This window comes from Lissotriton helveticus, chromosome 7, assembly GCF_964261635.1.
Source record: "Lissotriton helveticus chromosome 7, aLisHel1.1, whole genome shotgun sequence".
NCBI classification, from domain to species: Eukaryota; Metazoa; Chordata; class Amphibia; order Caudata; family Salamandridae; genus Lissotriton; species Lissotriton helveticus.
The window spans coordinates 1,091,251,082-1,091,276,318 of NC_136068.1; the positions used below are offsets into that span (position 1 = coordinate 1,091,251,082).

The following is a 25,237-nucleotide window of genomic DNA, read 5'->3' on the forward strand; positions in this document are numbered from 1 at the left end:
AGGGGATGAGGGGATGAGGGGGTGAGGGGGTGAGGGGGTGTTAGGGTGTGAGTGAGGGTAAGGGTGTGTTGGTGAGGGTGTGTTGGTGGGTGAGGATGTGAGGGTGTGTGATGGTAAGGAGGTGTGAGGGTGAGTGAGGATGAGGGTGTGTGAGGGTATGAAGGTGGGTGAGGGTGTGAGTGAGGGTGGGTGAGGGGCGAAGGCGAGTGAGGGGGTGAGGGTGAGTGAGGGTGTGTGAGGATAAGGGTGAGGGGGGTGAGGGGGTGTGACGGTCTGAAGGTGTCTGAAGGTGTGTGAGGGTGTGTGAGGGTGTGTGAGTGAGGATGAGTGAGGGTAGGGTGAGGCGGTGTGAGGGTGAGGAGGTGTGAGGGTGAGGAGGTGTGAGGGTGAGTGAGGGTGTGAGGCCTGCAGTTTTGGCCTGCAGGTGGCGATAGGCGACCACGTCCCGAAAGAAGGTTCACATCACAGGAGGGGGATACAAGTTTGTGGCATTTAAAAACCAGTGGCTTACATAATGTCATCGACTTTCACTTAAAATAGTCACTCTCAGTGAGAGACGGGTAGATTCCATGTGCGGCAAGAGGGCCTGTAAGCCGACATCACAGGGTGTGGATAGAGGGGAGGGTGTAAGTAGGGAGGGAGAGCGAGAGCAGGGAGATGAGAGAAGAGTTGAAGAGAAAGGCAGAGGGGAAAAGAAATTGTATTGAGGCGGTTGATATAAAGCAGAGAAGAGAGAAACAAAGGGGCAATATGTAGGAAAAAAGGCTTCATTTGTGTAGCTTTCGTGAGTGTCTGCCACCAGGACAATTAAATTCACTCAGTGAAGGCGCTGTTTAACAGTAGGCTATACAAAACTAATCTATCAGGTTTTTTTTGCTTAAAGTCCAAAATCATTGTGTTGTTTGAAAGTTTATTTGTTCAGGCAGTCCTGTATTTTTAGTCATCGCCACTTGTATGTTGGACCGGGAAACCCATGCTTGAATGGGAACAAAGCTAAGTGCCTACTGTAACGCACAAAGGAATCTATTTCTTATATTCATTTTATTACAACGACATAACTGCCGCCTTCTACTCGCAGTGAAGTGCCTCTCAAAAAGTTTCATACGTTATCAAAATGTCACTCATATAGTGAGATGCGTGATGAGAGATAGCATATGCGGGTATGGGATAAGAGAATCAGTGCATAGGCTAGTAATAGTGTTTATAAAAAAAAAAATTAAAAAGACATTTACCGTAAACCTCTTGTGCTCGTCTGATGGCTCTGATCGTCCAGCGGCTGTTCCAGCGAAAGCAGGCCGGGCTGGGCGGAAGTCAGGCAGCCCTCCTCGAGACAGAGGCGGGGCCTGACCAGAAGCAGGAAGTCGACCGCGACCGGAGCTTCCCAGGAGGCAGGCTGCAATGGCTGGCGCAAGGCTCCGGAGCAGAGAGAGGAGAGCCCTGCGTGCAGCCGGCGTCCGCCCGGGAAGCCAAGGAGCGGAGTGCCAGTGTCCCTGTGCCCGTTGACGCCGGAGGGAGCAGCCCGGAGCGGGACGAGTAGAAGTCCGGGTGAGTGGGGCTCCGTGCTTGCGTGTCTGTGTGTATGCAGGGGGTGCAGGGCGGCAGTGTGTATGTGTGTGTGTGTGTGTGTGCGCCTGTGTGTGCGTGCGTGCATGCAGAGGGGTGGGGGCCACTCATTTAAATTTAAAAGTAAATATGACGCCAAAATAATAAATAAATAAACCAGCAACTTGACCCATTTATTCACTGTGATGCTTCCGATAATTAAAAATGTGCCTTTACAAAGAAGTGTTTTAAAAAGAATACCAGCGTGCATGTTCATTACAAGACGGCTAGAAATAATTACTCATGATGTTCAAAGCAAGCCTGTTCATTTCAAGCTACCCTCAGCCAGCCTCGGAAAAAACGAAAGTAATACAAAAGCGAAACTGACACTGCCACTGCAGACAATGCTGCGCGCTCCCGAGGTGAAATCCGGCACTGAAAACGCTCGTAACACTTTGGTGTCCACTCTCCTAAAAACGGATCACATTAGTTGTCGAGCTGACAGCATTCATGCTTCGCATGAATGCTAACGTCAGCTCGACCTAAAAAACTATGTTATTGAAGATCCTCTCCGCTTTTATAAGTTAGGTTGTCACCAATACTCAGAGACTGGAATTTTAATAAGGAATACGACTATGTGTTTGCATACCTGTACCTATATTCAAATTGTCACCAATACTCAGAGACTGGAATTTTAATAAGGAATATGACTATGTGTTTGCATACCTGTACCTATATTCAAATTGTATCACAGCAGGGCTAAACTGCAAAGGCATGGTAATGGTGGTACTGTAACTGGGAGAACGGATTTAGAAAAAAGGTAATTAAATTAGGTTACTGTTCTTTAATCGCTAAATATGTAGAAAATTCTTTCTTGGAGGAGCTGCTGGTTCATTTTTACTATACCATTTTAGAGCAGTTTAAGGTTTCGACTGGTGATAACACATGCACTGTCCTCTTGGAGGGGTATTGTTTACTATAAAGGGCTTGCAGCACACCCTTTACTTACCATTCATCAGCATCATTGTCATTTTTCTCTGCGGCCTACAAATTGGTCAGCTGTGCATGGATTCAATTCCTTTTCTTTGTGTGGAGCATGAACCAAGCACAGATTATTTTGTCTTAATTAATGTCTGTCCACTACTTGCATTGAGATTTAGGTACTATTTCTTTCACTGGTGACACTTGGATCCATCTCCTTTATCCTCACCCGGCAGTGTGTAAAGTATTTATGCAGCACACAAGCAGTATTAAAGTGAGAACATAACACAAGAAAAATCCCACCCCTATTTCGAAAAATATAGTCTTTAATAAATTATATGAGACCAAAACAACAAAAATCCAATCAGTAGGACCGGAGATGTGCAATGTCATAGATTTAAGGTCAGTACAACACCTAAATGGATCATTTGTGGCTATCTGGTCATGCAAAACAGGGAGATAGTCACAAATTCTGGCCAACCACGATGGCGTGCGGGCCTGATAGAGTCCAGCTTGGTCCTACTGAAAAAGTAACCTAAAGCCCAGCGCAAATGGTTCGGTTTGTGGTGGAGGAGGCTATGAGGAGCAGGAAGAGCGTTGCGGATGGTCATCGCCACAGCACGAAGAGCAGGCCGGGCATAGCCGACTTTCATTGCTTTAGATTAAACATCGCAAACTGACAAGATCCTGTTGGTTGTTGCGGAAGGTTGTCGATGTAGATTCACGTTGGCGGTCACCATATGTTGTTGATGCTGTAGCACGAACTGCAGACTTCATGTTGCCGGTTGTCGCTAGCGGTCACTGTAGCATGAAGATCCAGGTTCACTGGAGCTGTGCATTGGCAGGCAGCAAGATTTTGGCAAGAACGGGCCTGTTTGCGGTCATGATGAGCACAAAACATCAGAATTTCTCCTTTTCTTAAAGGATGAGCTCAACTGATGCCACATCAAGGGTCTTGGACCAGAGAGACACCTCTTGGGGATCACAAACTCACTCCAGCAAAGGCCAGCAGGACTTGGAGGTACCTACAAGTCGCTATTAGGACCCCCATGCGCCAGTGTGAATTTAAGCTCCCGTGGTAGCAGAACAGACGTTCCTTGGGACCATGGAAGATAAGCTTGGCCCAGAGGTTATCCTTTCCTGACCTACTTTTGATTAAGACTTTACAAATTAATTTTGATGGTTGCGCCCAACATTTGTCTTTTGTCCTTATGATGACCTAATGAATCTATACGGGAGTCGTCCTTTTGCAAATTAAGAGGAAGCATATACTGCATTTTGTTCCGGTCACTAGACTGACCCATTTTGTACTCTTTTCCCTTTGCCATTGTCTTTGGTCTACAGTGTGATTTGTATTTTTATTTATTTTTACTGTGTAACATTGTGAGCACGAATTATATATTGTACTTTTGTATTATTTATGTTTTATATGAGTACTTGGCAATAACGTTATTTTTCAAACAATTGTTGTGGGTACCTTATTATTTGTTTTGATTTATTTTTATTAAGTGGTTGTGTTGCAGTATTTTCTTTTTTTGTTCTTTGGTATATATTTTCTACCTAAACTATTGTAGCTGTTATATTATTTACTGACCCCAGATTCTGGGGAATAGGAAAACCACTATTTGATGTAATCAACTTTCCAAAAGTGGCATTTTCAGAATTGTGACTTAAAATCTGACTTTACCATTAAAAAGGGTTTTAAATTAGAATTCCTAAGACACCAAACACGACTTTCCCACCTGCTCCCAATCAAACATTATCACTTAATAAATGTAATAAGGTAACCCAATTTCATCCTATGGGAAAGGTAGGCCTTGCAGTAGTGCAAAACTAATTTAGGAGTTTTTCACTACCAGGACATATAAAACTTAAAAGTACATCGCCAACCTTTTAAGTATAACAAACTCTGCCCTATGGGTTTTTTAGGGCCTACCCCAGTGGTAACATATATGTATTAAAAAGGAAGGCTTTGCCAGGTTGACATGGTGATTTAAAACTGCACATACAGGCTTAAGACATGTTTAAAAGGCTACTTAAGTGCGTGAGTAATACGTGCACAGGCCCACTAGTAGCATTTAATTTACAGGTCCTGGGTATATGTAGTACCTCTGTACTAATTACTTAAAAGTAAATTAAATGTGGCAATTGGATATACGCCGATTTTACCATGTTTAAAGGAGAGAGCACATACACTTTGCACATTTACCACTGCTAACCAGTGCTAGAGTCCTAAAGTCAACAAAAAAAGGTTCCGAAAACATGTGGGAGGGGGGGGGGAGGCAAAATGTTTGGGGAGGGTGACCCTGCAGTGAGGGACTTCACTTGAAAAAAATAACACTTCATTAAAGTCCAAGCTTTGTCTGCTAACAACAAAAGTTTGCTTTTTCAGCTAACAAAAGAAGTATGCCTTCCTTTCAGCTCATACTAAATGGGTGTACCCTGAATATCGAGCCCAGAATAATGATGAGAAACAGTATTGAGGACAAAATATTGAGAGAAATAGACCAGCAAGTAAGTCTACATTTTCGACATCTACCCTCCACATATATACCCACACAGTACTTACACCTTCATGGTATGTAGATGTGGAGTTAGGAATAGTATATTTACACATCCCTATATGCATGCACTTTTCAATATTTTGGCAACCAATTTTCTGTAATCGATATTCTTTTACCACAATATTCTGGGAGGTCATTAGTAGTACAATCCTGATTTCACCTCTTGCCCTTAATGCTAAGGGCTACACACTCAAAGTTTCTTGGCAGTTTTCTCTAGACATTGTGCCCTCATCATCTAGTCACCAAATTGAAGTATAATAGAGCTGCAGAATTCACAGAGTGGACGTCAGACTTGCATTTGAGACCCGATCTGCCCACCGGGGTAGCCTCACAAGCTGTCCTGGAGAGGCTATCCCGGGACATAGAGGTTTCTCTGCCTACACCAGCATAAGCAGGGAAACCTGTGTTTCCTGTTGCTTGGCAGGAACATTTTCAAAACTCATGTCAAGTGGGAGCAAACACAACGTCTGCTCCCAGCAGGTGGGAGCTTTGAAAAAGCTCTCGCCTGCTGGGATAAGACTTTTGATCTGTTTCCCTGCCCGCGTTGAAGCAGGCAGGGAAACATCAAAATATTGCTCCCGCCTGGAGGGAGCAGCATTAGTAGCTGCTCCGCCCCAAAGTGAAAGCAATGTAAGCTATCGATACATGCGGGGAGCAGGATGGGGCTCGGGAGCCCGCATGGGCCCTAACTAGTATATGGTGGGCACCAGAGCACCTACCTTTAAAAAAAGTGCAGGAATGGAGTCCCTGGAGAGGATACTGTCTCAGGGAGGGGCGTCCCGTTAAAAAAATACACAGCCCTGGGGAATATAGTCCCCAGGGTCTTTATAAGGCTCGGGAAGGGGGGCCACACGGTTTTCCACTTAATTATTAGAAATGGCCTTGGAGGATGTAGTTCTCGGGGCCTTACAAGGTTCAGGACGAGGGGAGAGCGTGGCCCCCTTCCCCATTAATTTCCATAGCGGCCCTCAGGAATGGGGTCCCCAGGCCCTAAAAAAGCCTTGGGAGTGGGCCCAAAAGTCCCCTCCTCCCCTTTAAAAAAAAAGCGATGGGGTCTCCAGGGCCTAATATAAGGCTTGGTGATGGGGGCCATGCGGCCCCTCTTCCCCTTTAAAAAAAAAAGACAGAGAACCAGGGGTTGGAGCTCCCATGGCCTAATAAGGCTGGTGAGTGGGTTCATGCGTCTCCCCTTTAATAATAAAAAAACAACAGCCCTTGGAATAATGCTCAGAGACTGGGGCCACGTGGCCTAACAAGGTTTGTGCCAGTTGGCCCCGTTCCCCTTCAAAAACCATATGGCACTGTGGCCAGCTCCCTTGACCTTGTATGGCAGGGGGCTGGCTTTAAATACGCAATAAAATACACCACTTTACACACACAAAAAGCGTAGAAATGCCCTGAAAAAAACAAAGGTTAAAGCAACATTATAATTAGGTATGACAAAAAGATCTGTTAATTAAAATGAACCTTAGAAATTCACTGAAAAAAGAAACGGTTAAAGTAAAGTTATAGTTAGGTGAATTTGTCAGTGAGAACATTAGCGTTTTGATCTTAAAAAAATACAGAATTTCACAAGTTATAGTTAGCAGAGCCATCTATAACTGGCATCCCAGCTATGCACTTCTTATGAATTTACATATTACATCACTCTCAAATTACATCATTGATTACATCACTGATGACATCATCCAACGAGTGTGTGAGTTTGATTTACTGTTTCCATAGTGACGGGTAGCTACCATACTACTTTTCTACCTCATTTTGTACAACCTGTGTCCAGCTGATGGGTGGAAGTGTTTACAAAACCCATGCGCTCCTAATGCATCATAGTTGTCTAGAGGTATTAAACACATTATAAATGTTTGCACTGAAGAGTAACTCTGTGTGCAGGTGACAGTTGACAACCTGTCCAGCATGTTCCACACACATTTTTATCCTTCCCAGATTAGATTTGCAACAGGGCAAAGAGTCTACATACAACATATTAAGAATTGTAAGCAGCCTCGAGTCATTTGACAGAATGGTCTCAGCATGACAATATCTATGTAACACAGAAGACTGCGTGCACCAGGTATTAAGCTATGTACATGTGTTTGTTTTGCTTCAGAAGATGGTCTAGCTTTATAGTTCACACCATAGTATGAAGGCTGTAGGTAGTATAATCTTTAGCATCTTCAGACATTGCTTATTTTCAGTGAATAATGCCTTTTTTGCAAAGTGTTGCTTAGGTTGTACACTGTCTTAGTATATACTTTTTAATTATCTGTAGTGTATTTCTCATGAAAGTTGTACTATCTGGAAACAGTGAGGTACAGGTTAAACTCTCTCCATAGAGTGAATACTGTTTACAGTACTCGCTTCTCTACTCATATCAGCTTCATTTCTCAATGTAGGTTTGATGACTGTCAGGAGTTTGATACAGATAGATGTTGTCTGTAGTAGGGCATTCATTTTGGAATAGATGTTCACAATGTTTAGGAACTAGGCTTTTTCTGAACAGCTATATACAACACTGTATTCAATTAGGGTTTCCCATATATCTGTGTTTGATAGTTTATGTAAACTACACTACCCGTGTAGTGTATGGTATAGGGTCAATGTGGCACATAAACCATGCTTTCTATACCTAAATGAGTTATTTTGGTGATAGCATTAATGATGACTCGTATATTCTTATGAGCAATTTTGTATTTACTTTCAGAGCTGTAATTCTATACCCATTTATAGAGCAATGTGTACAAATGGAGCTTGGATGATGTTACCAGTGATGTTATCAATTATGTCATTTGAGATGTCATAAATGATGTCATACAACATTTCATGAGTAACGTAATATGTGAGGTCATAAGCAGTGCATGGCGGGGGAGCAAGTTATAGTTGGCTTCGCTAACTATAACTGGTGAATTTCTGTAGTTTTTTTCCGTTCAAAACATTAATGTTGCCACTGACAAATTCACATAACAATAACGTTACTTTAACCTATGTTTTTTCAGTGAAAGTAATAAACATATATTTATCCATAAAGGAGACAGCTATCTCCGATACGTGTTGGGAGTTGGCGTGCTGCACCTTCAATAAAATCATTGCGACAGATTGTACACCTAAGTTCTGCCAACTGAAATGTTACTGTAAAAAACGTGCACGCTCTGATATGTTTTGAGTTACTGATGGTTGGAATAACTATGAACTTTGGCAGCATGCTGGAATAAAGACCTCTTTACCTATATTTCTTAAAATTTTGGCAAGGAGCCTATGAGTACCTTACGCGTCTCATCAGCAAGTAGGGAGGTTACTGCCTCTCTTCCCCACATAACTGTATTCCTTGACGGAATTCTTTTTTTTATTAATGTTGTGATCAAACATGGACCTGCAATGGAAATTCGACTTGACAGATATTGCTGGATGATTTTCAGAAGCATATTCTTCAACACCTACATGCATGCGTGTGAGGGAAGTACCACCCATTTGAGTTGTATGGTGTGGCATCTCTGCTTCTGCACACTAGTGTGTGTGCAACGGCACATGCACAACCTTGTGGAAGTGCTTTCTTATCTGCACCTGTGTTTTAGAGTACTGTACAGCGAGGATCTCTGAACAAGTACACTGAGATCTGAGTATGACCTGTATGTGAGCCAAAGAAGGAGATACATTGTCTGCGTAAAAGCTTAGGGATATACAAGTACATTCCCTAGGGTCCCAAGGTCAAGTGGTGCTCAGGACGTTATCCCACATATTTCTCAAGGAGGGCAAGGTGACCTGAATGACTTTGATGAAGTGAAATAGAGACTTTAGGAGAGGATCATCCCTTGCTCTATCTCAGCATTGGGCATGTACATAATTTTCTTCTTGTACCAGAGGGAGGGAGAGAGATCGGATGAGTTTCAAATAGCTTTGAGGAAGTTATCCATGGCCTGTAATTATACCGCTATGAGTGATACATTGATACATATGTGGCCAAATCATTTCCAATGTTAGAGATTGCCTACCATACATAGTTGCTTCTGAATTTTTGTATTCCTAAGACTTTATTGCGACGATCAAGGCAATCGAAAAGCCAGAGAAATGGGTGACAGCTGTGAACAAACCAAAAGTACAGAACAGAAAAGTTACTGCTGAAGTATATAGTCTAAGCAACTGCAGTCCAGGCGGTGAGAACCATAACCGAAAGAGAAGAAAACTTTAGTGTGTTACAGATGTGGTAGTACAAATAATGTTTCCTCTTTTAAGTTAAATTGGTGGAGGACTGCAAAAGCTGGAGTATTCTGACAGGGTCGACCTGCCAAGCAAAAAAAAAACCTACATTTTTCAGAGTTAAAGTAGCTTGTGCTACCAATTGCGAAGAAGATATCAGTGCGAAACACGAATATTCGTCCTAGTTTGAGTGCAGTTCTAGTTTGGCTTTTGCCATCCTTGGCTTTTGCTATGTTGGAAAATAAACAGAAAACAGTGTGAGCTGTTCCCCATAATGTTCTGTCACAGCTTTAGGAAACAATGTTGTCTTCATGGCGGACTCAGGTTTGCCATGGACCATTATCAGCAAAGATAGTACTTTTTTTTTTTTTTTAATCTTTTTATTGTAAAAAAACAGGCTCCAGAAAATGGCACGTCAGTCAGCATCGGTAGGACATAGATACATAAAAGTCTCAGTAAAAGTTACATCTCATATTTACAATTTAGCCTACATATACAGATCAAGCCCCTGGTGTACCACCCATCGCCAACAGTCCGTCTCTTCCACCTAGGCAATAGCACCCATCACATGATATGGACAACTCAATCCCCCGCCCACTCCCACCACACTCCAGGCAACAGCACTCTGTCACGAAGCCGAACGGAAATGCGTAATCTACGGGATCACCCTCAGTGTCTAGTTAAGTAACGTGGATCAGAGCCCACCATGGCCACTAACCAGGATCAGACACTTTCTGGGTATCATCTAGCTCTCCTCTAAACAGCCGCCATGCCGCCCAGATTTTCTCCCATTTCTTGGGGCACCCCCTGCTGTTATATAGGACTCTCTCAGCTCTTTGGCACCAATCGAGGTCTCGTTCCCAGTCCTCCACGGTCGGTAAAATCTCGCTCCTCCAAAGTCTCGCTATATTCCTCTTTGCGACCATGCTTGCCAGTGCCAACCAAATCTTGTCCCATTTCGGCCAGGTGGTATCACTCGTGACCCCCAGGACATGCCATCTCGCTTCCAGCAGGACCTCCGCTCCCACTACCTCCGCCATGATATCAGACAGTCTGGACCAGTAGGCCCGGACCTTAGTGCAGTCCCACAATATATGGAAGAACAAACCTTCTTATCCACACCCCCTCAAGCAGAATTGCGAGTTCACATAGCCTATTCGAAACTGTGTCGTGCCTGGATAGTACTTTTTTTAGCCACATACAGGTGGTTTGATTTGGAACCTTCCAATATAGTTGCAGAGACATTTGATGGCAGCAGCACAGATGTCATAGGTGTTGTAAAGTGTACCTAGAATTAAAGTAGAGGTTTGCTGATGTTAAGTTGTATGTGGGTGTTAAGGGTGAAAGATTGATAGGAGAGAAGGTTGTAAGGAAATTGGGAATGGTCCTCAATCCCAGAAGCAAGGAACAAGTTTCAGTTGTTAGGTGCTCAATGGATGGCAAGCAGTTAAGGTAAGGATTCCGTAGGTGTGTTTTTGTATAGCTTAGCGATGTTGAAGGATTTGTCCGTAGAATTGTTCTGAGGGAGAATGCTAGACCTGTTAGCAAAAACGTATAGCAGTGCTACTGAATGTACAGCATCAGATGAAAGAATTATTAGATGATCTTCTCCGGAAGGGAATAATAGAGGAAACAGGGTCTTCTAAGTGGGATCCATCAATGTTATACAGTTTGCCAGGGCTGGTTTCGGTTCCCAGTCCGGCCCTGGGTACTTACACTAGTTGATTACCATTCTGAGTGGCCTGAGTTGAAATGTGTCATACATGCATTCTCTCCAGTTGTTACGGAGTTTCTTAAAGAGAATAATCCAAAGGTAAGAGGCTTCAAAAATTCTGTTTATTGGTAATGGTTTTCAATTGACCTCTTCTGAGATGAGGCAGTTTTTGGGATCCTTTGGAATTAAAAACATTACCACGTTCTTAAACAACTCACACTAGCCAAGTATGTGTTCCAACAGTGTCGTAGAGGATGGCATTACCTGGGACAAATCTAATGATGAAGACTTTTTAATTAATTTTTAAGGAATAATCTTTGGGTGTATTGTGTTACTCCTCACAGCACCACAGAAGTGAGTCTGGGAGGGACCCTGCATTACATTTGTGTCTGTGGTGGATGCTTAGAAGGACCAACCAACCAACACTTCTCAAACAACAAGAAATGTTGCTTGTGGAGAGTTGTAGCAAAAAAGTGGGGCAGAAACGAACAAGTTACTTACCTTCGATAATGTTCTTTCTGGTGGGCACTTTTGTCTAACCGCAGATTCCTCACTTTATGAATTCCCTCAGGCACTGGACTAGACCCAGAGAATTTTCTTCGGCAATTCTCGCACATGTTGCTAGGTGGCAATGTGCGGCTCTGCGTTGGATCTGTCCCACCCTGAATTTGACATTGGAGCCCCTACATAGTCGCCACCTCTGAAGGCTGACGACAGTTTCTTTCCGATATCTGTCCGTACCATTGAACATGGAGCCTTGGTAATCAGATTGTGCCAGTGTGCAGATCTCTAACATGGAATCTTATTAACATGGATTAGAAGAGTCCATTCCACAGAAAGGGTAGGAGGGTGGGTTGGTGAGGAATCAGCAGAATCAGAGTATCCACCAGAAAGAGTGTAACCGAAGGTATGTACCTTGTTCTTCTGATGGATATTTCGAACCACAGATTCCTCCCCTTGTGAATAGATAACAAAGCAGTACCATCACAGGTGGTAGGCCTATGGAATGGCTCAGACCTGGAAATCCTGTAGGACAGATCTGGCAAAATGCCTCTACCACTGGAACGTGCTATTCAGGCAGTAGTGCTTTGTGAACGTGTAAACTGACACTCATGTAGAAGTCTGCAGATGTCCAAGACTAGCACACCTACACAGTGGTAGCAACTTATGCTCTGGCAGAATGAGCATGTAGGCCTTCTGGAGGCTGTTTCTTGGCCAGCCCATTACAGATTCCAATACACAGGAAAGCCCATCTATAGAAGGTTCTCTTCTACACAGCCTTCCCCTTCTTTACCCCAGTGAATTGCAGAAAGAACTGATCGTCCACCCGATGGTCCTTGATACTATCAATGTAATAGGGCAGAACTCTCTCTAGGTCTAAGTGATGAAGCCTCTCTTCCTCTTTAGATGAATAATTTAGGGCAAAGAAAGCTTGCAGGGTATTTGACTGTCCTAGGTTGTAAGGCATGTTGATTTTTGGGCAAAATGTCACTTTAGTCCCGAAGACAAGCATGTCCAGGAAGAAGGTGGTATGTGGTTGCAGGACAGACGGTGCTTGTAGTTCACTCATGTGACAAGCTTACGTTATCGCTATGAGGAGCGCAGTCTTTAAGCTATGCAATTTGAGATGACAGCTATGAATTGATTCAAATGGAGTTTGAGGTCCTACTGAGGCATCACAAAGGGTGTCGGTGAGAACATTTGGTCAAGTTTTTTAAGAAAAAGCATCACAACTGGCTATTTGAATAAATAAGGCTGATCAGGTAAACAAAAATGATGAAGGAGCACATAAATAACTATTATCAATCTCCAAAGCAAGACCGTGCTGCACTAAGGATAAACAAAAAAAAGTAATATGTCAGAGTATTGTGCCTGCAAGGGCTGGATATTTCGGCAAGAATACCAGACAACAAACCACAAGCATCCAACACATTGTTCCAATCGTAGGGCACTTGGGTGTCAAGATGACACACTACTTCAAAAGGGAGATCAAAGCTTTCAACTCCAAGCATGAAGGTTTAGGTTGTGCAGGGTCAGGTATAGGAAACTGCTCTGCTGCTGCAACAGGTGTTCCTCTCGAAGAGGCAGCCGGATTAGAGGAGAGATGCTCATGGACAGATGTTCTGAGGAGAGATGCTCATAGACAGATGTTCCAAGTACAACACTCTGATCGCCAAGTTTGGAACCACTAAGATAACTTGGGCCCACTCATTCCTGATCTTCAGAACTTTGGACAGGAAAGGTAGAGAAGGTGTACAGGAGTCCCAAGCTACATTCCAAGCAAAAGGCATCTCCCAGCAAGAACCAACTAGGCTACTTTAATCTGCAAATGTTTGGACACAGTGTGTTCTCTGTGGTGGCAAGGCAAAATACCTAGCCATGATATTCCCATTATTGGAAGATGCCATGTGACACCTCTGAGTGCAGCCACCATTCCTGATCCGCTAGGCAACGTCAGCGGTGTTCATCCACCCTGGAGGTTATAGTTCCTGATAGGTGCTGTACAACCAGGGAAATAACTGTATGATTCAGCTACTTCCAGAGGCACACAGCATCCTGGCAGAGGACTGACGACCAAACTCCGACAAACCACATGGCATGATTGGTGTCAGAAAGAACCTGTATCCATTCTCCCTTGATGGATTAAAGGAACGCTTTTAATGCCATGTGAATTGCCCTTAACTCCAACAAGTTGATGTGTTTCTGCCAGAGACCAAAGGCCTCTGATATTCATCCCTCCCAGATGACCCCCCCCCCCCACCCAACCCAGCGACACTGCATCAGTTACAACCGTTAGCACTGGGTGGAGTAGGGAGAGGGGTCTATCAACGTTCCAATTGCAGTCCAGCAGCCACCACTGTAGATCTTTTGCAGTCTCTTTCAACACCTGGATGGAATCCAACATTTTCTTTAGTTTCTGGGCCCCCTGAGACTTCTGATTCGACTACAGAGCCTGGATTTGTCACTTGGTATTGTTCACAGCAAGAAGCAGGAGGCCAAGAAGCCTCAAAACTGCTCTCACAGAGACACAGGCCGAGGGTTGAAACATAAGGATAAAAGCCCAGATGTCCTGGACTCGTGAGGGAAGGCTAGAAAAGCACTGTATCCAGGATGCTTCTAATGAGGGGAGCCTCTGTTAACGGAGTCAGATTTGACTTTGGCATGTCGATGGAAAGCCATGTCTATAGAATGGCGGTCGTCTGGAGGTGCCCAACGACAGTATGAGGTGAACTTGCTTTCAGCAACAAGTCGTTGAGGAATGCAAAGACATGCATTCCTAATCTCCAAAGGTAGGTAGCGATTACTATCACTTTCGTGAACACCTGAGGCACACTGGCAAGACTGACGGGGAGCATTGAAAACAAAGTGCAAGTGGCCTACCTAAATCCTCAAGTAACAATTGTGGGACTGCTGGAATGGAATGTGGAAAAAAGCTTCCTGCAAATCCACTGCCACCATTCATCCAGTCTCCTGGGTCCAGGGCCCAGGATCCAGGGCGGACAAAATCTGCCTCAGTTGAACATCTTGAACTTGTCCTTCGTGATGAAGAAGTTGATAGGGCAGGATAGAGGATAGGGCAGAGTCCGCTATCTTTCTTCAGCACTAGGATTAACAACCAGCCCTTGACCTCTGATGCCAGCAACCTCTCTCTGGCTCCTTTGTCCAAGGACATCAAAAACCAAGTACAGCCCGAGGGCCGCATGCGGCCCCCTTGACCATTAATTGAGGCACCCTGCAGAACAGCAGCACTGGGCATTTGAAAGACCAGGAACATTCCGAAACCTGTAAAACGGGCTTACTTTTGTTTTTCTTTACACATTAACTAAAGTAACGGTAAAGAAGCAAAGAAGGTTCACAGACAACGTATCTTTAGGAACACCTTTAGTTTTAAAGACATCTTGTACTAAACATGTAAAAATATGATAAACTCTTTGCAAACTTCAAAAAAGTGTATTTTATCGGCATCCATGAGCGTTTTAACATAGTAGATCAGATGATATCACTGTATGGAGAGGCCTTTATCACAAGTGATCAGACATTAACCTAGAAACATTCATGCCAGCCGATCTGAAAACAATGCCATTAGTGAACCAAGTGACAATTCATTTGTCAGGTGCACCTTGTGTGTAGCCTTGGTTTTTATAGAATTGGAACAACATTACAGTATATTAAATAAAACATAATAGAAGGTTTTGTACAGCATGCTGAATTTGTGTATTTCAAGGGGCTCCCATATGTGGTAATTAAGAAAAAGCAGGCAAAGTTAAATAAACAAATTGCTAAGGATCACACAATTTTGTCAAGAGGGTAAGGCAGGGCTGATTTCTGGTATTCTGGTTTCACATTTTTCAATTTATCCACCAGATGAGAATCTGTTTACCACTCACATTTTACATTAGAAGTTAATGCTTTGTCTTCAAGTCGTGTGCCATCAGTTGGCATTTCTATCAGGGATTGTTGTACATCTCGCAAGAACCCTGTGGATGATTCCAGTTGTGGCACCCAAGCACTACACTGGTCCCAACTGCCTTTTCTAAGCCTTTGGTAGTGTCCAGGCTGATGAACGTATTACATTTCATTTTGTCCTGATTTGTTAAAAGGTTAGTGCTGAGGCCATATGAGACTGCTGTCAAGTTTTATGCCACCATGCCCCACAATGCATGCAAAAAGCATCCCAGGCGGCAACTGCAGTTCACAAAGCATAAGGCAAAGCTTATGGAGTACGTACAGTTGAGACATGTCTTCATTTAACTATCTCGCTGGGTGGTCGGAAACACATTGGGGTTGAGACTGCTGATAGTCCTGGACCATTGAAGCTAATGGGGTAACCCAGTTTACTGCAGAACCTGGGATGTCTAGTGGCATGCAACAACAATCTGTTCTGTAGGGAGTGTTGTATTTCTTCTACATGAATTATTTGGATGCCTCGAATCCATAGGCCTAGAGGTAATATAATCGATATATCAGGTATTTACAATGTTTTTCCTATAAGTAAGCCAAGACAATAACAAGGTATAGATTTAGGACACGGTATGCTATTCATCAGATATAGTGAAAACTTACAAATAGTGACATATTAACGGCACATCGAGTTAATATGTAGGCAAACTCTGCTGATATTCAAGATCTGGCTTGAGGGCTCTTAAGCGAGATCTTGAATATCGGCAGAGTTTTCCTAATTTTTGAGGCTCTCTCACCACAGGCTGTTCCATTTGGCTCCTTGTCCTGAAAACGACCAGTCTTTTATGTTCTATACCAACACTTAATTTCTCTGGGTTGAAACACGGACGATAAACAGAGGTGTTCCTTATCTATGTAGAGCAGACTATATACCCAAGCAAAATAGGACATCTACTCTAACATATACATGTTTCCTTTGGACACCACATTGATTAATTTATGTATTGTATGTCAACATCTGTAATGGTTTCTTGTTATTTTTTGTATCACAGTTTTGTTACATCTATGTCAAGTTTATTGGTTTATATAAATGTTATTCAGTAGTCATGTATGTGCCATTAATATGTCACTATTTGTAAGGTTTCACAATATATGATGAATAATATACTGTGCCCTAAATCCATACCTTGTTGTTGTCTTGGCTTACTTATAGGTAACCATTAGTAAATACCTAATATATTGATTATATTACCTCTAGCCCTATGGATTCGAGATAGTCCTGGACCACCAGACTCTCTGGTGTGGGGTATTGCATCAGAAAAGCTAGGTCTCTAAGGGCAGGCCTCCGTCTACTGACCATCTGCCTATTACTATGTAGGTAAGATCCTGGCTTCACCCAGATACCCAGCATAGTGTCAGGTAAGGCCTTGTTAAAAGGCAGGAGGGCTTTCTGTGAGGTCAGCAGGACCTCTGCTAGGACGTTTGTCTTGATCTCATGGGTAGGTTGTTGTAAGTCTAGGACCGCTGCTGCTCTCTGAATGACCTTGGCAAAGTAGGCAGACTCTTCCTTTGATGGGTCAGGAGTGGGTGAATAGAGGTCAGTGTCAGGGCGGGCCATCAGGCCACTGGTGAACTGAAGTTCCAGATATTGATTCTCATCTTCATAAATCAGTGAATTATCCTACTCATTAGGGTCAGTTAGTCTGTACTGTAAAGGAATAATCTCTAAACCTGAATAAGCTAAGGGGTGAGGAGGTTGCGACTTTGATGGGGGTTGCAGTGGATTCGCTTCAGTGTCAAAAAGAATTATCGATTTTCCCTCCGGCGTCAGTGTTGATGCTCAGGGTTCTTGTGGAGGACATGGCGACGCAAGGGGTATTGGGCTCAGCGCCTACTCCAGAATCAGGACTTTCCCCAGAATGGTGTTGAAGGGCATAGTTGGTGTCAGGGATCTAACCGCAAGCGGTGGACTGACTGGCGACCCCCTCGGATCCATTGGGCCTGAAGGCACTCTAGAGGCATCTGGTACTGCATGAAACAATGACAGCAAGGCCTCTCTAAAAGTCTGGATTTGCTGAGTGTTGGACCTGGCTCTTTCTGCAGGTTTAACCCCAAACTTTTTGCCTTCCATTTCTATTTTTCGAATGTGCTTTTTGTAGGCTTTAGGACTCTGGGGACTTAACCACTGCTAACCAGTGCTAAAGTGCCTGCGCTCGCTCCTCTGACAAGTTATTATTGGTTTACATCTGTTTGGCATATTTTATTGACTTGTAAGACCTTTGTAAAGTGGTATACCAATTACCCAGGGCCTGTAAATTAAACACCACTAGTGCGCCTGCCACTTCAACTTGCCATTTAAAACTACTTGCCAAGCATTAAACTCCCCTTTTATTACACATAGGTCACCCCTAAGGTAGGCCCTAGGTAGCCCTGTGAGCAGGGTGCTGTGTAAGTAAAAAGGTGGGACATGTGCCTTTATGTGTGGCATGACCTAGTAGTACAAACAGCCTATTTGGTTTTCACTGCAGTGAGGCCTACTCCCTAATAGGCTAGCATTGGGAGTTCCCTTATGTGCTTTTAAGTGGTAATGCCTGATCAGAAAGGAGTGCCCAGTTTTGTATGTTCAGAATAGTGGTGATAAATCGTACTTACTAGTGTACCTGGATTTTACATTACGATTCTAGAAATGCCACTTTAAAAAAAATGTTGAGCATTGCTCTGTGCTTGTGACTATGTGCTTTGCAGTCTGGCTTCAATACACATCTGGGCTGGGTGACAGCTACACTTTGTGAATACTTTCTAGACAGCCACAACACAAGGGCTGGATGTAGCAGGGGATCCATCAGCATTCATCTGCATACTGATAGTCTTCCTGGGCTGGGAGTCCTGCCCTAATAAAAAGGGCTGATTTACTACCCCCCCACAACCACACTCATCATCTGGAGCAAGAGCCGGGCTGAAAAGAATTGTTGCACACTTCTAAGGGTTACTTTGAAGTCACCCCATCTTCAAATACATTTTTGAGTATAAGTAGGAGTAGTAGAGGGAGAGGATGTGGCCAAAATAGCTAGAGCGGTCGACCTCCAAGCTGGGGAACCGGGTTCGAGTCTCTGCAGGGATATTGAACATCCTGTGATTCTGGGCAAATCACTTAATCTCCCCTTGCCTAACAAAAATTAATGTGTTCATCTGTAACGTAACTGGTGCTCATGTAAGGTGCTCTGATACCTTTGGGTCGAGTTTGCGCTATACAAAACAAAAAAAACAAAAAAGTAGTACTGGGGCTCTGACCCCATGTTTTTAGACACTGCTGGCTCTACAATCTGCACATTGCCAGGAGAACCTCTGTGCTTCCAGAAGAAACTGCCATTTGGACTACCTGCTTGGTTGCCTGCTGCCTACTGACTGCTGGGCTGCAGGATAGACAGCCCCTTCCAGCTCGACTATGTGCTGGCCTGCTGCTCCCTTTGTGCTCCCCCTTCCCCCAAGTGTTCTCCGAGGGCTTGGTGGCTTGCCCCCTGTTCTTGCAATCTCAGGGCCATAAAAGATTGCCTTTAAGCCCCACTGCCATGAGACTCTGTCTCTTGGGAGTCCAAAAGACACACAAGTAATGGACGGAATGCAGAACAAATCAAAACATTCACCCCCAGTCACGAGATCTAGGTTAAATCCATCATTCTTTTGCTCCGAAACCAGTCCTAGGATGCTTGTTTCTGGTCCAGGGAGGACCTGGCTCGGCAGTTCGGGCAGGACTGTTCCCGTGAGGCACAGCATCAAGACTGATTTGCATATGGCTAGGTCTAAACTGGGGTGGCATGGTGAGCAAAAGAATAATGAATTTAACCCAGATCTCTTGACTGGGGGTGAATATTTTGATTTGTTATGCATTCCGTCCATTACTTGTGTGTCTTTTGCTTTCTTGAGAGTCCGGTAGCAGCGTGCTACTTGAGGAGCTGTGATCGACTGCTCCTCACTTCATAATCTACAAAAAAGTGCGTGGTAAGTGCTGCTTACTGTCAACAGATAGCGTATGTTGAGTGCTTCTGTGTTATATGGATAGATCCATGTGTGCCTCTTTGTTTCCCCCACCCAAGTGCCCCCACCTTCATGGCCCACCTGCTTCGTGTTGTGCAGAAATCGAGAGCGGCAGCACCCCTTCCCAGATTCTGACCGCCTCCGCAGCGCGCAGTTATAGTGCGCCGCGTCATCTGTCAAGACTCAGGCAGCTGTGGGGCCGTAACAATGATCAGGGGAAAAACCAGCCTGCACGGTCCCAGCAAAGGAGGTCACACTCACCCTTCACTTAGGGAGGACTGGACCTTGCGTACGTTGCACATCTAGGGAAGCCGCAGCCACCCTGCGCACTGAGTTTGGTGCAACTGCACAGCCGCAGGAGCCATTCTCTGCATACCCCTGCGAGGTCTGGCCCTACCGGCCGGAGGCTCCTCGCCCATTACAGATTTGGGGGCATTCTTTGTTCCAGGCAGAGGGCCCAGAAAGGGTTTGTGTGAGCCTGCACCGCAGAAGTATGTTCCCTGGTCAGTGCCCGGTAGTATCCCATAATGCCAAATAGAAGGGAATGTGCTTTTCTTCCATTCAGCAACGGGCGATACCAGATTACCGTATCACGTCTAGTAGGTGTGCATGTGCGTCTGTGCCCTACATCTTGTTCATGAGTGCACTAGTCTGAGAAAAGTTCACAGAATTTACCATAACCAGCCTAATAGGAGTGCAAGTGTGCTGTGCCCTATGTTCAATGGTTATATGTTGTGATTCATGTGTTATTCTCTAAATCAGTCTGCCATACCTGCAAAGTATTTATAATATATGTTGTTTTTAGGCCTCTAGTGATCAGGATAATGAGTACCATCCAAATAATTGGATTGTTTATTATTCATGCCGTTTTTGGTCTTGTTGGATGTATAATACAGCAATCTATTTTACATAATCTTGTGTGGAGTCTCTTTTATGGTGTATTCATTGTGTTGCTGTGTGAATGTGCTGCACAAAAGCTTTACACGTTGCCTGCCTGCTCTGTGCAAAGCTACAAGAGGGTGAACACCGGTTCTCTTTAGTGTGTAACTGACGTGCCCTGACTAGTGGTGGGTTCTGCCTGGCTTAGGTGCATACCCAAGGCAACCAGATACCCCATTTCTAACAATGTGGCATTGCCAATAAACCCTGGAGCTCGGGTTACATCAGGCCCGGACTGGCCGTTGCGGGCACCGGGCAATCCCCCGGTCGGCCGCGAGGGTGGGGGCCGGTTTTGGGCCCCGGGGACCGTTTTTGTTACAGGGCCGTTTTTGCAGCATAGCTGCAAAATCGGCCCTGTAACAAAATCGGCCGAAAACCGGCCCTGTCAACGAGCGCGGTCGCACCCCCAGGGGGCCAGCCGAGCACTTTGCCAGGGCCGGTTTTGGTGCTCAGTCCGGCCCTGGGTTACATAAGTATTATGGCTGGGATCAGTGCCGAGGTCAGAGATAGAGTCCGCAACTTCAGAGTATCCTGGGGTTCATGATACTCCTCATGGCTGGAGGAATGAAAGCTGCATTTTGACTTCTTATGTTTCTTATTTTAGAAGTACTTGATGATTTTGATCTGGAGGATGAACCCTTGTAAGAATGACCACGGAAATGAAAATGCATCCATGCCCTCAAGCAGGAGCTGCCCTGTCTGAAATGATCAACAGAGTAGAGATTAGCCTTGCGGTCCCAGGTGGCTTTAAGATTCATCTGAGGACATTTGTAGTAAAACGCTGAGTTGTGTGAGGAGCCCAAACACTTGAGACAAACCTTGAGGGAGTCTGTAACCAACATTTGTTAGTGGCAGTACCCACAAGGGTTGAACACTGTTGCTTTAGACAGGGGTGGGGAGATTAGTTCCTTGCACACTGGACATAAGTTTGAAAATATAGTCTATCAAGCCTGCCACAAATTTGAAGGCGTGAGCTCCACTTCCTCTTCGGAAGGCGTAGAAAGAAAGAAAGTACCCACCTTCAGCAAACTGGGGCGGAACGGATCTGACTCGAAGCTGCACAACGCCACATACGGATGCATGAAAAGTTTCCAGATACAGTCTGGCACTTGGGGTTATTCACAAGATAAGGAATCTGCGGTTAGACGTATTCATCAGAAAATTGTGTAAGCAACTCCAACATGACTTTCATAGAAAAGTTCAGTTGCTCAGTTTTAGTTCTGGTGAGTGGATAACAGTGTATGCAAGCTGAGTTTAGTTGAACAGGATAGGTCCAAGGTTGTCGAGGTAAACAAGATGGGAGAGTGGAATTTTGGTAGAGTTCTGAAATGCTGCCATGAGGATAGAATACATGGGAAGCAATCAAGTGCTGGACTGAGGAGGGTCTTTTTCTTGAGAGTATCGACTGTAGTAAGGAAGAAGGACTCTAATTACATGGAGTTACTGGCGATTTGGGGAAAAGTGTGTTGAATGACATTTTTGACGTGGCTACTCCTACTTATACATATGAGAAGAAACAGGACTGTTTGATTGTTCTCAGTCTTATGTTTGGGTTATTGTGTTACACGTTTCTTTAGTTGGGCTCTGTGTGTAACTTTTCCATTTACGTTATTGTGGGATTATTTTCCTATTTCTTCCTTTGAATTCTTGTTTTCTGTTCTCCGTTTTCTTTGCTTTCCTCGCTTTTCTTTGTCGTCCAGTTTTGTTTGAGCGGGGGAATTGTGCAGCATACTTGACTCTCCTTCACCTCGCTGCTGTCCATTCCCATGATCTAGCATGTGCTCTTCAGTTCTGTCACCTGGAATGTTACAGTGAAGAGCGCATGCCCCTGCACACTACAATATGTTCTGAATTACTGATAACTGGAATAACTGTGGACTTTGGCATTGTGCTAGAATAAAGAAGTTTCTTACCAGCTGCATTCAACTGTTTTTCTTGCAGGACACTAAACTTAAAAGCTATGCAAAAGCAAACGTTCAAACTACAGTTTGCAAAACATCAGACTGGGAACATTTACAGTATGAGGGACATTGACAGCTAAGCCCAAGAGCAAGGATGTACAGAAGACAATCTTTTATAATATACTGCAACTGACTCTTTTGGTTATACCCCTGCCCTCATACTTCTCTAGTCTTTCACTCTCCATCTATTAGCCAGTACTTATCCACATATTTCCCCACTAAAGCAGCATCTTTGTTCCTTCTTCTTACCACAAACATGAAGACAGTGTAAAAGATGAGGGCCATTGCACTGAAGGACTGAATGGAAGCCATCATGTTTCTCTGCAGGCTCAGCGGAAGGACGATGCACAGCGAGACTGTGATCAGCAGAAAGATGCGGAAACTTCCGGTCACCTGCATACAGAAAAGTAAATGTATCATGCCATAAGCAACTCATATCTAGGTCTTTCACCTCCCCCACACACATTTCCTTTGTTCTGAAAACTGTGATAAGTCCCGTTTAGACCTATTCTAGTTTTGTTATATCTCTTTTAGTAGAAAGGTTGAAGTTTCAGACACACACAGAAGTGTTAGTATCATGTCTGCCTCCTATCTAGGCTGAAAATGTATTATTGTTTTTATTATGGATGCTGCCATAACATCATGGATGCTTACAGTGAATGCAGACATGTTTTTATTGTTTTAGTTATAGGAGCATATTACCTGTATGTAATTCGAGACGACATAATCATTTCCCTATTTGTTTAGTCTTGTTAGACTTTAGCGTCTGCAAGTACTTTTTTGTTTCATAAATATGAAAAAATAAGGAAATCAGATACTTTAAAAATGCAGTTATCTGACCATAAGTGAGAGAGGATGGACATAAGACTTCACACCAGAGGACTATCATGCCAGAGGTCACGCTGGTTTGTAGCTACCATCAGCCTCGGCCAGAGACTGCTCCTGGGGCAGTACACAGAAATGTCCTTCAGTCTTGCAGTGCTCATCATTCCCGAGCAAAAGCTGTGACAAAGAATAGTTAACAGCTAACTTTACAGAGAAAAGGTATGGTCTGCAGTCCATCTTAAGAAAGTCGATGTATAGGCTTGATATTTTTTGCTTCTAGCAGAGTGCTTAGAATCAGCGGTTTAAGGATGCTAGGAACTTACTAACCAGGTTTTGAATGTTTATATTGTTTTCCCTGGACATGTCATGCATTACTGAATTTATTTTCTCATTCCACAGGGTTACCGGTTATATTTTAAATAATAGACGTGGGTTTTAGAAATACATATTTTAAAATTCATCCCGTGTCTTTGTGCTATTTTGAGTGGGATATTAATTTTTGAAAGGGGGTTTGGAGATCCACTGTGTCCCTCAACTCATCCAGTGGACTATTCGTGATCAGGAAACACTTATTACAAAGCACTATTCAGTGTGTTAGGTACGGGTGCAAGTACAACTGGAATTCTAAATCATATTGGTGCACTGAACTGGTTCTTGCACCACGGGATTTGAAATGCGACCCTTGCAGCTAGAAGGGGGAGACCCAGATCCTAACACCTTCACTGTGAAGAACAGCATCGGTGGTCACGAGAAAAGCATCACAACTATGGATGGCTCTCTATACAGAAACCTTTTCTGACTGGGAGGTATTATATACGAATTTGCAACTGTGCGTTTTCTGCATAATTAAGGGTTTGCCGCATGATCAATCATCTGCTGCATAAACTGCAGATTTTAACCAAACCAAATTGTTTTTAGATCAAACGGATCAAAAGTTACTAAAGATGAGGTGACAAATGTTGTTTGCACAGGCCTTTCTCAAACGTGGACTGGTCACCTTTCTGTTGTTTATTACTAATGGTATGTTAACTGTAGGGTTCTTCTGAGTGGCTGTAAATGGACACAGGATAGAGCACAAAGACGGACTATCCTGGAATCCTCCATCGAATCCTCTCTCCACAGATTATAATTGAACATTCTACCTCATGAAACACCTGACACAACATTAACCCTATGCCCAGACAGTGTTAACAAGTGTAAAAAGTATAAAATAATGAAGTCAACTCTAAAGCATAATTCGGGCCTTCCCTGGACACAAGTCCAGTGGAAATGACAAGAACACCAGCTAAGAAGTCGTGTTATGAGGTGGAAAACTGTACTCCCCAGCAGTGGTCTCTTCCAAAACTGTCTCTGAGGCTATTATGACAGAGGTAATTTCAAACAGGAGTACTGAACCTGGATTTACAGACCTACTCAGCTGTGAGGAGCCTTAAACACCTCAATCAGCCTGACCTCCCAAGGTCAGCAGCAGAAATCTATTCAATCAAGAAGTGCGCCCAATTTATGACTTTCATTCATTTAAGTTGCAATATTTTGTATCCTTCGACATCTTTCTCGCTGGTCCCTTGCAGACCTTTTATTTTAGGTCAGTTTGAGGGCACAATGCATGTGTACAGAAGAAAACATGTAGGAAAGTTAAACTGAACAAACTTGTCTGTCTTGCCTTCGCCGTGAAGAGCATGTTTACAAAACTTTTGACATTGCAGGCAGAAAATGTCTAAATAATCTTAGCAATGCTGACAAAAAGTGCATAAACCAAGGCCAACTGGACAAACCAGCATTAGTAAAAAACATTCCAGGTATCTTGTTGACCCAGTCACACAGCTTGCCAAACAATACAGGGGTAGTTTTAAAGCAAACTGCAGTCAGTTCAGAGTTGCAGGTTTTAGCAGCATGCTGAAAAGCAAAAGTATGACTGAGCTATCAGATTTGGAAGAAGGAAGGCGAGAGTGGTATTCAAGAAAAAAGGTTCTGCAATTCGATGGTCATTTTTACCGACAAGATTGAGGAAGGTGTGTATGTGCCTAATCACTGAACGTTTACACGGCACGGCAACAAGGTACAGCGTGTAAAAACAGCTGCCA

General features: G+C 43.8%; 1 protein-coding gene across 2 annotated transcripts in view; it reads right to left on the reverse strand.

Moving 5' to 3' along the window:
* The window catches only part of SLC38A10 (solute carrier family 38 member 10), a 433,558-nt gene that overhangs the window by 320,868 nt on the left and 87,453 nt on the right, over positions 1-25,237 (reverse strand). For both annotated transcript variants that reach the window (XM_078654197.1, XM_078654198.1), the window contains exon 5: positions 22,578-22,721. In XM_078654197.1, coding sequence (XP_078510323.1) covers positions 22,578-22,721 — 144 coding nt within the window. The remainder of the gene's footprint in view (positions 1-22,577; positions 22,722-25,237) is intronic.